General features: G+C 33.8%; 1 protein-coding gene and 1 long non-coding RNA gene across 7 annotated transcripts in view; one reads left to right on the top strand and one right to left on the bottom strand.

Moving 5' to 3' along the window:
- The window catches only part of LOC137489281 (uncharacterized), a 380,491-nt gene extending 371,922 nt beyond the window's left edge, over window positions 1-8,569 (top strand). For all 3 annotated transcript variants that reach the window (XR_012399683.1, XR_012399682.1, XR_011008686.2), the window contains one exon: window positions 8,194-8,569. This is a non-coding gene — a long non-coding RNA (uncharacterized lncRNA). The remainder of the gene's footprint in view (window positions 1-8,193) is intronic.
- Window positions 1-15,114, bottom strand: part of plod2 (procollagen-lysine, 2-oxoglutarate 5-dioxygenase 2) — a 77,971-nt gene that overhangs the window by 44,938 nt on the left and 17,919 nt on the right. For all 4 annotated transcript variants that reach the window (XR_012399050.1, XR_012399051.1, NM_001089464.1 and 1 more), the window contains 3 exon segments: window positions 8,451-8,542; window positions 8,227-8,363; window positions 2,978-3,141 (listed from right to left, as the gene is read on the bottom strand). Coding sequence is in view for 2 of the 4 variants with exons in the window: in NM_001089464.1 (NP_001082933.1) it covers window positions 2,978-3,141; window positions 8,227-8,363; window positions 8,451-8,542 (393 nt within the window). In the remaining 2 variants the exon portion in view is untranslated.

Genomic DNA, 15,114 nt, shown 5'->3' with positions numbered 1-15,114 from the left:
CTATAACATACTGTAACACATCACTTTTGACTATAACATACTGTAACACATCACTTTTGACTATAACATACTGTAACACATCACTTTTGACTATAACATACTGTAACACATCACTTTTGACTATAACATACTGTAACACATTACTTTTGACTATAACATACTGTAACACATTACTTTTGACTATAACATACTGTAACACATCACTTTTGACTATAACATACTGTAACACATTACTTTTGACAGTAACTATGACTGCAACACGTTATATTTGAAGATAATATACTGTAACGCATTACTTTTCATAGTAACTAATTTTGTAACGCATTACTTTTGACAGTAACATACTGTAAAGCATTACTTTTGACAGTAATTAATACTGTAATGCATTACTTTTGATGGTAACATACTGTAACACATTTCTTTTGACAGTAACTAATACTATAATGCATTACTTTTGAAGATTACATACAGTAATGCATTACTTTTGCTTAAGAGGGCTAACGACATTGACCTTAAAATGTTAAAAAAGTGCTTTTGTTCTATCTGAAAATAAAAAAAATAAGAAAAAAATTATATAGGAAATACTGTATAAAATTAATTGCTCTGTTAAACATAATTTGGGAAATATTTGAAAAAGAAAATTCACAGGAGGGCTGATAATTTTGAATTCAACTGTATGCAATAGGCTTCAGGTGTAAGCATAGTTTTTGTTTCAGATCTTACATTTGCAAAGTCTAAAGTAGCATAAAAACAAATACTGAAAAAAGTATTTAAAAAGAATAGCATTCAAACAAACACACTCAAAAGTCCAGATTTTGTCAAAATGTAACCAGATGTGCACACATTAAGTCACCAGATTAGCAGTAAAGGAGCTTGCGTGTAGAACAGCATTGGGGTAACAGCCAAAAAATGCACACCCGTTGGGTTTTGACCTGTTTATGACCAGTTATGACTATGACTTCATTTTTATTTCAAGTGAACGCAGATGTTCCTAGCTTTTATGTATGGTGTTTATAACTTTTCACAATTGAATAAAGGGTTATTTCACCCAAAAAGGACAATTCTCTCATTAATGTATCACCCTCATGTCATTCCAAACCCCTGAGACATCATCTTCAGAAAACCAATGCAGATATTTTAGAGGAAATCTGAGAGCTCCCTCATCCTCCATAGACAGACATAGTCTCGATGTTCATAATTCAGAAAATAAATCAAGAACATAGTCCTAACATTCCATATGACTTCATTGGTTCAACTGTAATTATATAAAGCTTCATGAACTCTTTTGAATGCCAAAACAAAACAGTAAAAAACTACTTTATTTGCCAATGTCTTTTGTATCAGATCAGGGAGCGTATGTGTTGCACTGCTTATTCCAGTGGCAATATGTCATACTGCCTGTAGAACACCCTACCATGAAAGAAAAGATATTGGTGAACAGATTTGTATTAGCAGTTTTTTGACACACAAAAGTGTTTTGGGGGCTTCATATGATTACATTGAACCACTGAATTGACATGAAATTTTTTTGACGATGTTTCTTTACTTTTCCGAACATTCAGCAGGATCATTGCTGTCTATGGAGGATGAGGGAGCTCTCAAATGTAATATAATGTAGCTTAACTTGTGTTCCAAGGAACAACAAATAGATTTTAACAACATGATGCTGAGTAATTAATACTCAAATTGATATTCAAAAATTAATTTTTATTTTTGGGTGAACAAACCCTTTAAGACAGTGTAAGAATGCACATCTCTTTCCTTTGTCTGCTGAAAACAAAATAATATATTTTGGAGAATGGTTAAAGCCATTGACTTCCATAGTAATTGTTTTTTTTTTTTTTTCTACTAATGTAATTGGCTATTGGTTTTCAACATAGGAAACCAGTAATTCCATACTATGGATGTCAATGGCTACCAGCATTCCACATTCTTCGAAATACAGTATATTATTTTTGTGTTCAGCAAAAGAATGAAATTCAGTCTTGATCTAAAGATATTTTGAAGAATGTTGGAAACCAGTAGCCATCGATTTCCATGGTATTTAGAATTTCTTTTTTTTATTTATTTATTTATTTTTTGCTATGATGTCAATGGTTATTGGTTTCCAACATTGGAAAGCAGTACTTCCATATTATGAAATTCAATGGCTGCCAGCTTTTAAGATAATTTAAAATGTGTTATTTTACATTTAGCAGAAGAAGGAAACTCAAACTGGTTTCTAAAATATTTTAAAGAATGTTGGAAAACAGAAACCATCGACTTCTATTGTTTTTTTCATTTATTTATTTTTTTTGCTATGGATGTCAATCACTACTGTTTTCCAACATTGGGAACCAATACTTGCATACTATGGAGGCCAATAGCTACCAGCTTTCAACATTCTACAAAAATTAATTGTATTGCATTCAGCAGAAGATAACTCTAACTGGTTTGGAAGATACATATTTTTAAAAGTTTAGAAACCAGTAACCATTGACTTCCATAGTATTTTCTATTATTTTTTTGTTCATTTTTTGCTATGGCTGTCAATGACCAGTACTTCCATACTATGGGAGTTGACGGCTACCAACATTCTCCAAAATATATTATTTTTGTGTTCAGCCTTCCAATTCGAATGTTGTCCCTTGATTGAATGGTCATTACCAGTGGTTATCAGCTGATAGATATGGGCCAGTAGGGACCTTCTGCACCTACTAGTAGGCTCAGACGGCTGTTATCATCCATCCACAAGGGTAATCAGCTATACTTATAGAGCAGACTCCAGATCCAGATCTATTTTTACATCACTGTGATGGGTGGGTTTAGGGTTGAAGACGGGGTAGATGTTAACAAAATACAATAAATGGGAAATGTAATAAATAATTTAATTAATTCTGGTTAAACATCCCTTTAAGAGAGTTGAATGAGTTGAAATCACAAAAACACAATGGCTTTGGACATCCTATAGTTGTTTCCTTTTCCCATCTTTACATACCTCCAGAGTTGAGAAAGCGTTTCCCACTGCGTACAGACGGATACTTCTCTGCCAGTTGAGAATCTGGCCAGATGATTCCCTCCGCAGCAAACACCACCTTATGATTGCTCTGCTGGAACTTTCTGAGAATCTCCTCAGCTCCACCAGCAAAGATGAGGTCATAACTGAAGAGAGAAAAAAAGCAGAAGAAAAAAATGATCCTGTCCACTGCTTTCCAGTAATTTTCACATTTAAGACATTATAAAGCAGTTGAACAAATGATGTTTGCTAAATAGAGTTTATTTAATCAGCTATGTCTATTTGTACTGAGCTGCTGGAAGGGAGTGGAGGGCATTTAGGTCTTCTGTTTCAGACACTATTAATATGCCTGGTAACGTTAGTAACTATAAATGTCATCACAGGAAGTACACCGTGTGGGAGGCACCACGGTTTCCTCTCGTCTGGGGAACACCTGTGCACACAAATCATTTCCCCATTTTTTAAATATGATTTAAAGTTCATCTCTGGAATATTTGACATGGCTTCATTGTGGCAAAATGGTTTCAGCTACACCTATTAGTGTTTAATATATTTTACAGAACACTTGAAGTCTGATTTCCAATTTTTTATACAGTTGAAGGCAACATTGTTAAATTGTCCTGTGGAAGTTTAATACTAATTTTTTGTACTTTGTTTTATAGTTCCAAAATGCTGTTTAACAGAGCAAGGACATTTTCAGAGCATTTACTATATATTTTATTTATTTTTTATTCATTCATTCATTTTCTTTTTGGCTTAGTCCTTTTATTAATCAGTGGTCTCCACAGCGGAATGAACCACCAATTTATCCAGCATATGTTTTACGGATGCTCTTCCAGCTGCAGTCCATCACTGGAGTATTTTATTTTATTTTATTAAAATTTTTTATGTATTATTTATTTATTTATTTATTTATTTATTTATTTATTTATTTATTTGTTTGTTTGTTTGTTTGTTTGTTTATTTGCTTTATTTTTTATTCATTTGTTTTATTTTTTATTTTTATTTTATATATTCATGTATTTTATTATTTTTATTAATATTTTTTATATATGTATTTATTTTTATTTTATTTAGAATTATTTATTTTCCCCTTTAGAGAAAGTGTTATTTTTTTTTTTTTTATGATTTTAGGTCATTACTTTATTGTTGTTTTTATTATTATTATTATTATTATTATTATTATTATTATTATTATTATTGTTATTGTTATTGTTATTATTATTATTATTATTGTTATTATTATTATTGTTGTTGTTGTTGTTGTTATTATTATCATTATTATTATTATTATTATTTTTATTATTATTATTATTATTATTATTATTATTATTATTATTATTATTATTATTATTATATTGTCTACACAACAAACCATTGGCTTGTTCAATAACTTGCCTAATTGACCTAACTTGCCTGGTTACATACAGTAATTTACCCAGTTAAGCCTTTATATTACACTTTAAGCTGAATACTAGTATCTTGCAAAATAATTAGTAAAATATAATGTACTGTCACCATGGCAAGGATAAAAAAAGTTATTAGAAATAAATTGGCAAACCAAAATAATAATAATAATAATAATAATAATAATAATAATAATAATAATAATAATAATAATAATAATACGTTTAAAAAATTGTCTTATGTCAACAAAATGTTTCTTTGTTATTCAGCATTTTACTTTTTTTTTTTAAACAATTAAAATAATTTTGACTTCCAACATAGCCTATTCAGCCCTAAATTGTGTTATTCTAAACTTCTCTGAACTCTGAGCTGTTTATTATACCTATAAATGTGTGCGATTCCAGATATGGGTGTGTATAAATAGCTGCTTCAGAGTTCACAGAGTTCTGCTTTAATTCAATTTGATGTGTTTCATATAAATGACTTTTGATAAAATGCCACTGCATGCGGCAGGTGAGCGTGAAGTTAACTTCAAACGCAAATCATTTTCTACTTTGTGATCATAATAATCACTCGTTTCTGCAGAACACACCCAGACCTACATGACTAAAAAAACGCACACACCACACTTTCATTATAAATTGACATGCTGTAATTTTCCTTGAATGATGACGTGGAATAACAGGCCATTTATTATGGCTAATTAGCATAAATCGAGCGAAAAGCCACCATTTCAGTGAGAGCTTTGGTTTTAAAGGTAGGTTTTGGACATTTTTGAACAAACGCCCAATACTTTTACCTTCACACAGGCTCTTGCTGTTTCTTATTGAGTTGGCAATGGCACTGTCAAATTTGTTTTACTGGTGTGGCTTAAACTGCATTTACACATGCAGCAGATTTGTTATCGTTGATAAACCCATTTTAGCTAGTCATTTTGCCTTCATCTAGACTAAATATTTTACAGGGCATCATTTACCGTCAATTACAGGTAATTACAAAAATGCATTTTCTGGTAAATTAGAGTCAATTTACAGCTAGACTATACATAGAGACATACGTATACTGTATCCCTTTTCGTCTTTGGTATTTTAACTGCATATTAAATCTAATACAACTTAGTGCTTTTCACACATGAATTGTCCACAGGAATTATTCTAACAATCTTAGGATCTTACTCTCGGTTTCAGATTCTCCATAGATAACTTAACCTTTATCAGTTTAGCCCTTGTGTATTGTTCAAATTGACTTCCCTTTCGTTATGTTAGTGCCTTTTTTTGCCCCATTGGCTTCCATTATAATGACACTTTTTGCCTGCAAAAGCCTTGACACCATATAAGCATGCATTCTTGATTGCTGGTGGTTTTCCCTGTTGGAAAGAGATCAGAATTGTCATTTTTACTGTTAGTTATCTGTTGGCATCATTAACTCTTTTGATAGGCCTGTGCAAAAAGCTTTCTGGCTTATATGTGAGGTTCTACGGAGTACAACAACAGATTATAGTGTGTGTGTGCATGACTACACTTACTATGTTTACTATGTTCTGAGAGCTGAGCTGCTTATTTTGATTTTCTCAGACATATCAAGATAAGTGTGAAAAGGTCTCTCTCACATACTTGTGCAAACACACACAATACTCCTTATAACTCCATATAAAAGCCAGAAACTAAGCTTTTTTGCACTGCAGCTGATGATCAACAGTCAAAATTACTAAGTTGACCTCTTCCTAACAAGGAACAATCAAGAATGCATGATTATAAAAAAAAAACGTTATTTATAATAGAAGTCAATGGGGCAAAAGCAGGCACTAACATAATAAAAGGGAAGTCAATTTGCCCAAAGTGTATTGTTGAGATTTTGGAAAATTGTCAAAGCATTATCCTAAAGTATGGTGTCAAAATATGATGTGTTACCAAAACTCGTTCCATTGACTAAAACACAGAAAAAGTTGTAGCCAAATTGAGACTCAAAACCACCCCAGAAGGGATGAAAACATCCCCAACAGCACACAAAGTTCTCACAATGTTCTCACACAAAGTTCTCATAATGTTCTCACAAGCTTTGTAATGTAATTCATGAAAATCCACAGACATTTAAAAACATCTTTATTTTATTTTTTTTCTAAGTTAATTGTGTACATAATTCATCATGGAAGTTTAATCTCAATTATGTTCCTTAGCCCTTACATTCACCCTTACCCCTTAGTTTGCATGTTCATGTATAGGGGCAGCAGTGCACTGATTCTTTATAGCTTGGAGGTGTAGGCATAGGTGGAAGAGGCATTCAGCCTCACAAATGAAGACTTTTCAGTAACCACACTAAAAACGAAGGTGTATGAGTAATGTCCCTGAATATACTGTACCAGCTACAACAGCAGCATTGCCTCAAAAACAAAAAAGTAGACCGACAAATGTAAAAAAAAGAAGAGCAATGGGCATTAATAAGGTTTAAATAAGCATCTGATTTATAACATTCCTAATGACTTTAACGTGTTATGATAAGGGTTGTCACGATACTGGAATTTGATACCAATTAGATTAGATTTTTAGATTAGATTAGATTCAACTTTATTGTCATTACACATGTACAAGTACAATGCAACGAAATGCTAACAGTGCAATGCTAACAGAAATTGTAACAGTGTCCATTTCCCGCTAACATTTGAGCGCTCAACAGAAATGATTGTGATTGTCCATGAAAGTCATTAGTTCACTGAACTCATCGCTGTTTACTGAGTATAACCACAGATACAGGGACACTAGAGCGTTTCAAATTCACGTCGATCAGCTGCTTTGTCTATAAGCTGAGAAACAAGCAATCCGCTGATGAATCATGGCTTCATAACACTCCAGTCTCCCTGTATCTGTGGTTATACTCAGTAATCAGCTTTGTTTAGGAAAGTGCTCAACAGTGCTCAAATGGTATCGGGAAATGGCCATTTTTTTTATTTTTAGTATCGATTGGTACCAGTTTTCAGTATTGTAACAACTTTAGTTGCGATCATTATCTTCAAAGAAACCTTTTAAAAAGCAACGCAACATTTTGAAAATGATAGTCATTAGATAACCACTAGAAAATGTCACACAACAAATTTTAAATTCTGATAATCAAAGATAACTTGACATCCCTTAAATGCAAAGGTCCGTAAATTTTGGTTAGCTGCTTCAACTGCTACAAAGAAAATGTTGGTACAAAGGTGGAAACCTCCTCATGATCTCTCAGTTAAGCACTGGTTACATTCATTATTGGAAATACTGTATCTGGAACTGTCATCAGCACGGATCAACCTTGCCAAAGTGGACATTCTTACGGCATGGAAAATCTACATATGCAACGTCAAAGAAATCTTGGACACTTAACCCTCATCTGATGCTACGGATGACAACTTAATGGAAATTATCTAACAGCTTGGTCTAAACTATAGTTATTCTGTGTTTCCTGATGTGCGTATAATGAGGTGGGGGTTGGGAAATATATATGGGGTTATATCTGTTAAAAGTATTTTGTTATCTGATTGTAAAAATTGTATATTCTCACTTTTGGAAATAAAAAACTGAATTTACAAAAAAAAAAAAAAAGATAACTTGACATAACTGGCCAGTCTATCAGAAATGTCTGGTGGCTGTGAATTAGTTTTTTTGCATCATGTCTGGTATAGTGTTAATTTAACGTTTAGCCTTTATTTTTTCCTGTTGATTTCCTTTCTTGATATTAGAATTTTTAATTTTTTGAACTTGAAACTAGACAAAAATTTAATAAATCTAATCTAATCTCTCTTTTTTATATTTTTGCAGTGCATCTCTTTCTTAAGGCCAAATGACACCTACCTATCGACAAACAAGACCACCAAGTCCTCTTGTTGATCCAGAGACTCCATGGCTTCCTTCAGCAGTCGAACTTTCTGGCCTCCACCAATGGAGTGACCCACGTCACCTCCCTTCCACTCTTCTCCCATCCCAAGCACCTGCGTTCAGCATGTTCTAGTTCAATCAGTCCTTCAATCAACACCACCCGCCATTATAAATGAGCTGTGGTCCCCCAGCGGTCTTACCTTCACATTGAAGTTGAAGTAGTTTGCTGACTGCATGAAGCGGAGAAAGCCATCCGTCTCCTGTGTTGCAACAGTAAGTACAAGCAGTTTTTCTGGGGTAGAAAAGAATGAGAGTTCACATAAGAAAAAAAGGGTAAAAGCTTAGAATTATAACGAAACGTGATCTCCTTCTGAGAGGATGATTTACACAATACTGTTTTCAACTAAAAATGCTAAATGTTTCTGCATATTTGGCTGTTTTGTGGGCCTAAAAACACACAACAAGGTTTGGGGAAACACTGGTGTAAACTACAAAAACACTGAACATTGTGAAAACAGTGATGTCAGGCATGTTTACAGGCATGTGTGAGTATTTGACAATCTAAACTACAACATTAAGCTACACTCAAAAAAATAATTTAGCTGCTTCTTCAAACTATTTATTTATAATAAGCTGAATCAACACAAATCTTGAGGGCTTTGTGGGGTAACTGAATTGTTTTATGTTTAATCAACTTAAATTTGTAAAAAAAAGTATTTAGTAAACTTAATCGATTTGTGTTTAAACAACATGAACACAGCATTTTTTTACAGTGTATGTTGTTGGCGTGCTGTTGCATTTTCTTATTATTATCTTAAATTACAGTAGTATCATCATTTAATATGTAGTAAATGTAATAAAACTGCTGTGTTGTTTTTTTTTTATTTCTGCCCTGTGGGGTGACTGTTTTAAGCATACACTGTAAAAAAATCATTTGTTAATTTTACTTAATTGCATTATGCAAACTTGTTGCATTTAGTAATTATAACTTTAGCTCATTAAGTACTATTTACTAATAGAGAAAACAATTATTTTACTGAGTCGCATTTACTTAGGTCAATTAAGTCATCTTAACTTTATATCAAGTATTATTGACTGATGTAGTAAAGTAATTCTTATACTGAGTCACACTTACTTTGCTCAATAAGGTCATCTTAACTCTATATCAAGTATTATTTACTAATGTAGTAAAGCAATTCTTACTTGCCAATTCTTATACTGGGTCACATTTATTTAGGTCAATTAAGTCATCCTTACTTTATATCAAGTATTGTTTACTAATGTAGTAAAAGTAATTCTTACTTATACTGAGTCACATTTACTTAGGTCAATTAAGTTAGGTTAACTCCCCAGAAACTGTACTCTGAGGTGTGATGCTAGTAAAGTTTACTTAATTATTTACGAGTCTTAATTATCCATAATTAAATTGTTACCACACGTAGTAACGTACGTAGTAACTAGTCGATTTCAGCTTTTATAAATAATTTTGGTAACACTTTACAATAAGGTTCATTAGTTAATGCATTTTCTAACATGAACTACTCATGAACAACACATGTTCAGCATTTATGAATCATAATTGAACATTTACTAGTGCATTATTAAACATCCAAGTCCATGCTTGTTAACATTAGTTAATGCACCATGAGTTAACATGAACTAACTATGAATTAGTGTATTTTCATTAGCTAACGTTAACTAACATGAACAAATACTGTAGTAAATGTATTGTTCATTTTTTGTTCATGTTAGTAAATGCATTAATTAACATTAACTAATGCACCTTATTGTAAAGTGTGACCAGAATTTAAAAAAAACATTAAAGCAATAATAAATACTTTTACAGGTGGCTATTTTAGTAAATGGAAATATTTTATTTCACCCATATATTTCTAAAAACATACACTGTAAAAAATGATATGATCAATTAGTTCTGACAGCATGCTTTAGGTCATTGTAACTTATTAAACTAAGGTAATCATGTTCTAACCTAATTTTATAAAGTTACGCAGGCTGTTTAAATTCAGTTTAACATAATATAAGTTGGACTTAAAAGGTCAATTTGATTCAACTTAAAAATGTAAGGCAACCAGGATTCTTTTTACTGTGTAGGAACTTGAGATATATAAATATATAACTTGGTATACATATATAGTCACTGAAAACCATCAAATCAGCAATTCCATTGAAAATTTTAACAAGCTGACGACCCTGTTCAAGATCATGTGACTGAAGCCCAAGAGGTGCACATGTTAAGCTTTTGTTTCTGGATTCTTTACATAATCATTTTTGGAACCACAATAAAATTTATGTTGTTGTCTTTTAGTCTGACACCCCTATTTATTGAAAATGTCCAACAAGTCATGGAAAAAAAAATATTTAAAATTTCATATTGTGTGCAACGTACATCATCTAGATGCACTGGGACGCATTGTCAGTGATGTATCCTGGGGCCCCTGGGTGTTTTGGGTCTTTTTAACATCAGACATCTTCGCCCAGATGACCCAGCTGAGGTTGATCAGACCCCAGCTTGCATCCCAGTAGTCATCACCCACAGATCAACCCTCTTTATCCATAGCAATCTTGTGACTGTCTCTGCAGCTTCACAAACAGACTTAATGGCTCTCTTCTTAGCTTCTTCATGCTAGGCCTGGTTGGTTGAAGAGTTTAGAGGGTGAATGCCCTGCAAACCCTCGACAGTCCACCTGTAGTGGCTAACAGTTGGTCTTCCAGCCCCCTTCCCGGGACTTCTCTACTACCTCCTGGTACTTTGAGTGTTTCCTTTCAATTGACTCTGCCATCTGCTCTTCCCAGGGCACTGTGACTTCAAGCAAATGTCTTTATAGGAGCCATATTACTTTTAATTGAATTATTATGTTTATTTGTATGCTGATTAGTTTGGGTTTCACAGTGACGTTAGATGTTTAGGGCACGTGGGCATACCTGGCACCTGCTAGAGCAAATAAAGCGCGTGCCCAATCACACAGGTGTTAGGAGGAGAGAATGATAATGGGGTAGCTGTATTTTTTGTTGACCGTAACAAGCTACGGCACACACAACAACCATATATCACTACAACGCAATAATCAGCTCCATACACAACAGGTATTCAACCCACAAACTTCTGTGTTGTTTGACATGTTTTAAGTTTATATAAAGTTTTGCTTAAACATCTTGGGCTCAATGTGTCTGTCAGCCACCAGCTTGTCAAAAATGCAAATGCTCACTGTCTCTCTAGCGACTTATGGAGGCATCAGGAAGTCGCAATAGTCTTATTGCAAATATATAAATAGCACTATATTAAGATAATTGTCCGACAATGAAGATAAATCCCTCTCATGCTATTTGTATCTTATTAAGAGTTGCTTTTCTTAATATTTGCTATGTCACATCATAGAACATTTTTATAGTACAGTTCAGCTTCTTGAGTAAACCTCATTAATCATGAAACGTGTAAAATCCACCCTGCGTGTGGAATAGTGGAGGAGTAAAATCACTCCCTTTAGGGTCGTATTTCTAACAAATTCCTTTATACATTAAGGAATTTGGAAGTTGATGTTTTCCAAAACCCCACGGTTCCCCAAAGAGCCTCTTTACCAAAAATATATACAGTTATAAGTTGCCTTTTGCCTACAGTATGAAGTACAGGGTATCTTATTACTGCAAACCAAACTACAACCAAACCTCAAACCTAAGTCAACACTCACAAGACTGATTTCCACAGTTCATCCCCACCTCATGTGAGGATAAATGCAGAGTATCGTTAAAGTTCTCATAGTCTGAAATGGCTTTGGCAGGACGTGTTTTGTAATGAGCACTGGTATTACATGTGATGGTGGTAACGGTGGTGCTGATGGTTAGTTAGCAGGAGAGGGTTTCGTTTCTCAAGCTCCCGCTACATTTCCGCTGGACGTGCCAGTGAGCAGGTACAGACCCTCTAGCAGAGCAATGTGTGGGAAAATAAATTCCAGACTGGGGTGTGAATGGCTGCGTGACTTCAGTCGTCCGTCTTCTCTGGGGTTTGGGAAACAGTCCCAGAGAAATCTTAAGCAAACATCAGGGAAAGAGACAGGATGTGTGTACGTCACCAGTAGTACTGTAAGTATCTTTGTAGATATTACAGCTCTACAGATTGAAAACAAATGACCAGCAAGTTGAATAAAACCCCAATTGTTCTTCAACCTGGTGAAAAGGTTAAAGAAAAAAATGCTACAGGGTTTAGATTTGCATTTAAAAGTCATTTCCAGGCATAGCCGTTCACCCTGTTGGCAGTGTTCCATCAAATAGTTGCACTTTGGGCAACCAAACCTTCCCAGATTGAGGATCTTTTCCAAATATAGTAATGCTTTAGTTTGTCACAATTCACACTATTATATAGCTAATTAACTGCCTGTTTTTAATATATAATTACTGGTTTTTAGTAGTTATAAATTATTGTTATTCTACATCTCTAATCCTACTCATTATCTACCAACTCCTACCTTACTATTAATAGGGTTGCCATAAATACTGTAGGTTTGTAGATTTTACAACTCTACAGATTGCAAACAAATGGCCAGCATGTTGATTAAACCTCAACTGTTTTTGAACCTGATTAAAATGGAGAAAAATTCCAGATTAGATTTGCATTTAAAACTCCTTTCCAGTCATAGCCGATCACTTAGCAGTGCTCCAGCAAGTAGCGAAGTTGCACTTTGGGAGACCCAAATTTGAGTCCTGGATTGGGGATCTTTCTCAATCTTGCCCTCCTATTTCTCTTGCCCTGCTTTTTGTCAGACGGTATGCTGCACTATTGCTGAAAAAATAAAGAAATAAAAAAGATTTAGGGGCATTAGAGTATTTTAATCTACATCCCTAATCCAACCTAACTACTATCTTATTAACTATTAATTATGTCACCATTATTATTGTAACTTTAGATTTTACAACTTTAGAATAAAATATTAATAGATTAAAAACAAATGAGAGCATGTTGAATAAAACCTAAATAGTTTCTCGCACCTTACTAAAACATGCAACAGGGTTTACATTTGCTTTTAAAAGTAATTTTAAATCGCCTTACTGGCAGTGCACCATAGTGCATGGTGACATTTTAACCCCCCCCCACCACCACCACCACCACCTTTTTCATGCCTTGTTTCGTATCAGATGGTGTGATGTACAATTGCAAATAAACTTAAAAAAGAAGAAAAAAACCTGCAGGGAGATTAGAGTGACCAAAAAGGCACACTTGTCTTTACACACTAAACTGGTTTCAAAGAAAATACAGTAATTATGGGTTTTTGAAATGTACCTTCCATGCTGTGTGTAACAGCTTAAAGTGGATGAAAACATACATTTGAAATCGCATCATGCATAAAGATATCGTCCACTCAGAACCGTTTAATAATAATAGGGGCACTTTAAGTCGCAATTTACTGCTAGCTTATAACCCATCTATTATTAATATATTAACTGGTTATTGGCAGTTGTAACTTACTAATAAGTAGTTATAGTATGATCTTATTCTACATCCCTAATTATATCCAATACCTAAACCCAACTACTACCTTACTAACTGTTGATAAGCAACCAATTAGTAGTTTATTGACCTTAGTACATGATTTGTTGCATGAATTGTGATTTAATAAATTATTGCTAAAAGTATTCTAACACTGAACAAATTGAATCGTATATTGTGTTCTCTAGCGTTAGAACAGCGTGGGTGGGTTTCTAAATATTTCTGGTGGAAATCAAGTTGAACTGGAAGTCACAATAGATCTTTGCCTCGTTCATTTGCGAATGGAACACACTGTCACACATTGAGCAGTGGCAGGGGTTATGGAAGGAGCAACAGGATTTCTCACCTCATGAAATGACTCAACTGTACCATTTCAGAATAACGTGCTAATATTCTGCGTGCTCCAAGCCAAGCTTGGGAATCTAATATTAATAAACAAGCATAAGTTCACCCAGGAATATTTCAGAATATTGAAGTTAGTCTCACCTTCTAGCTGACGTTGACTTTAACCCTCACAATGTATCATTTTGTCTTTTCTGGATAAAGAGATCCATAAAAAGAGTATTTTTTAGTGCATATATAATTTACACCTTTATTTTGGACCCTAGTGTGTATGAACTACCTTTATGGGTCCTAATAATTTTGGAAAATTAGCTACAAACTTATATTAACACATTTAAAAATACCTTTTTGTAAAAATGTATTTGGCATTTCTCACCAGCTCACATACGTATGGGACTGATCGATTGATTCATTGATTGTTTAGAAAAATGAATGTATTTTAGAGCCCTTCTGAAGCCCATCTAATGAATTTGGAATAGCTACAGTTAAATGATGAATGTGTAATATTCTGTATACAAGGTTTTTTCCCTTCATCTTAACATTCTTAGGGAGTTTTTCCCTTGTCACTGTTGTTTTTGGCATTCATTCTAGGACGCTTGGCTCTTTTCTGCATCATACAGACATTTTTTTGTGTAATATCAGTCACACAGATCAAGCAATTGAACTCTTTTTATTTTTAATGACCAAACAATTATTGTATCAAGATGATTTCGTTGTATCTGTGATTGTAAGACTCTCCAGGGATCTTATTTGCTAGCACTATGCAAAAGTTCATTCATTCTTTTCCTTTAGCTTAGTCCCTTATTTATCAGGGGTCACCATAGCAGAATGAACCACAGACTTCTCCAGCATATGTTTTTATGCAACGGATGCCCTTCCAGCTGCAAATCAGTGCTGGGAAACACCCATACACTCTGACATTCACACACTCATACAGTACGGCCATTTTAGTTAATCCAATTCCCCTATAGCGCATGTGTTTGTACAGTGGGGGAAACCGGAGCACTCAGAGGAAACCCATG

The sequence above is a fragment of the Danio rerio genome, chromosome 24 (assembly GCF_049306965.1).
Source record: "Danio rerio strain Tuebingen ecotype United States chromosome 24, GRCz12tu, whole genome shotgun sequence".
NCBI classification, from domain to species: domain Eukaryota; kingdom Metazoa; phylum Chordata; class Actinopteri; order Cypriniformes; family Danionidae; genus Danio; species Danio rerio.
Note: the sequence above shows the minus strand (reverse complement) of the source record. Positions and strands in the feature narration are given on the sequence as shown.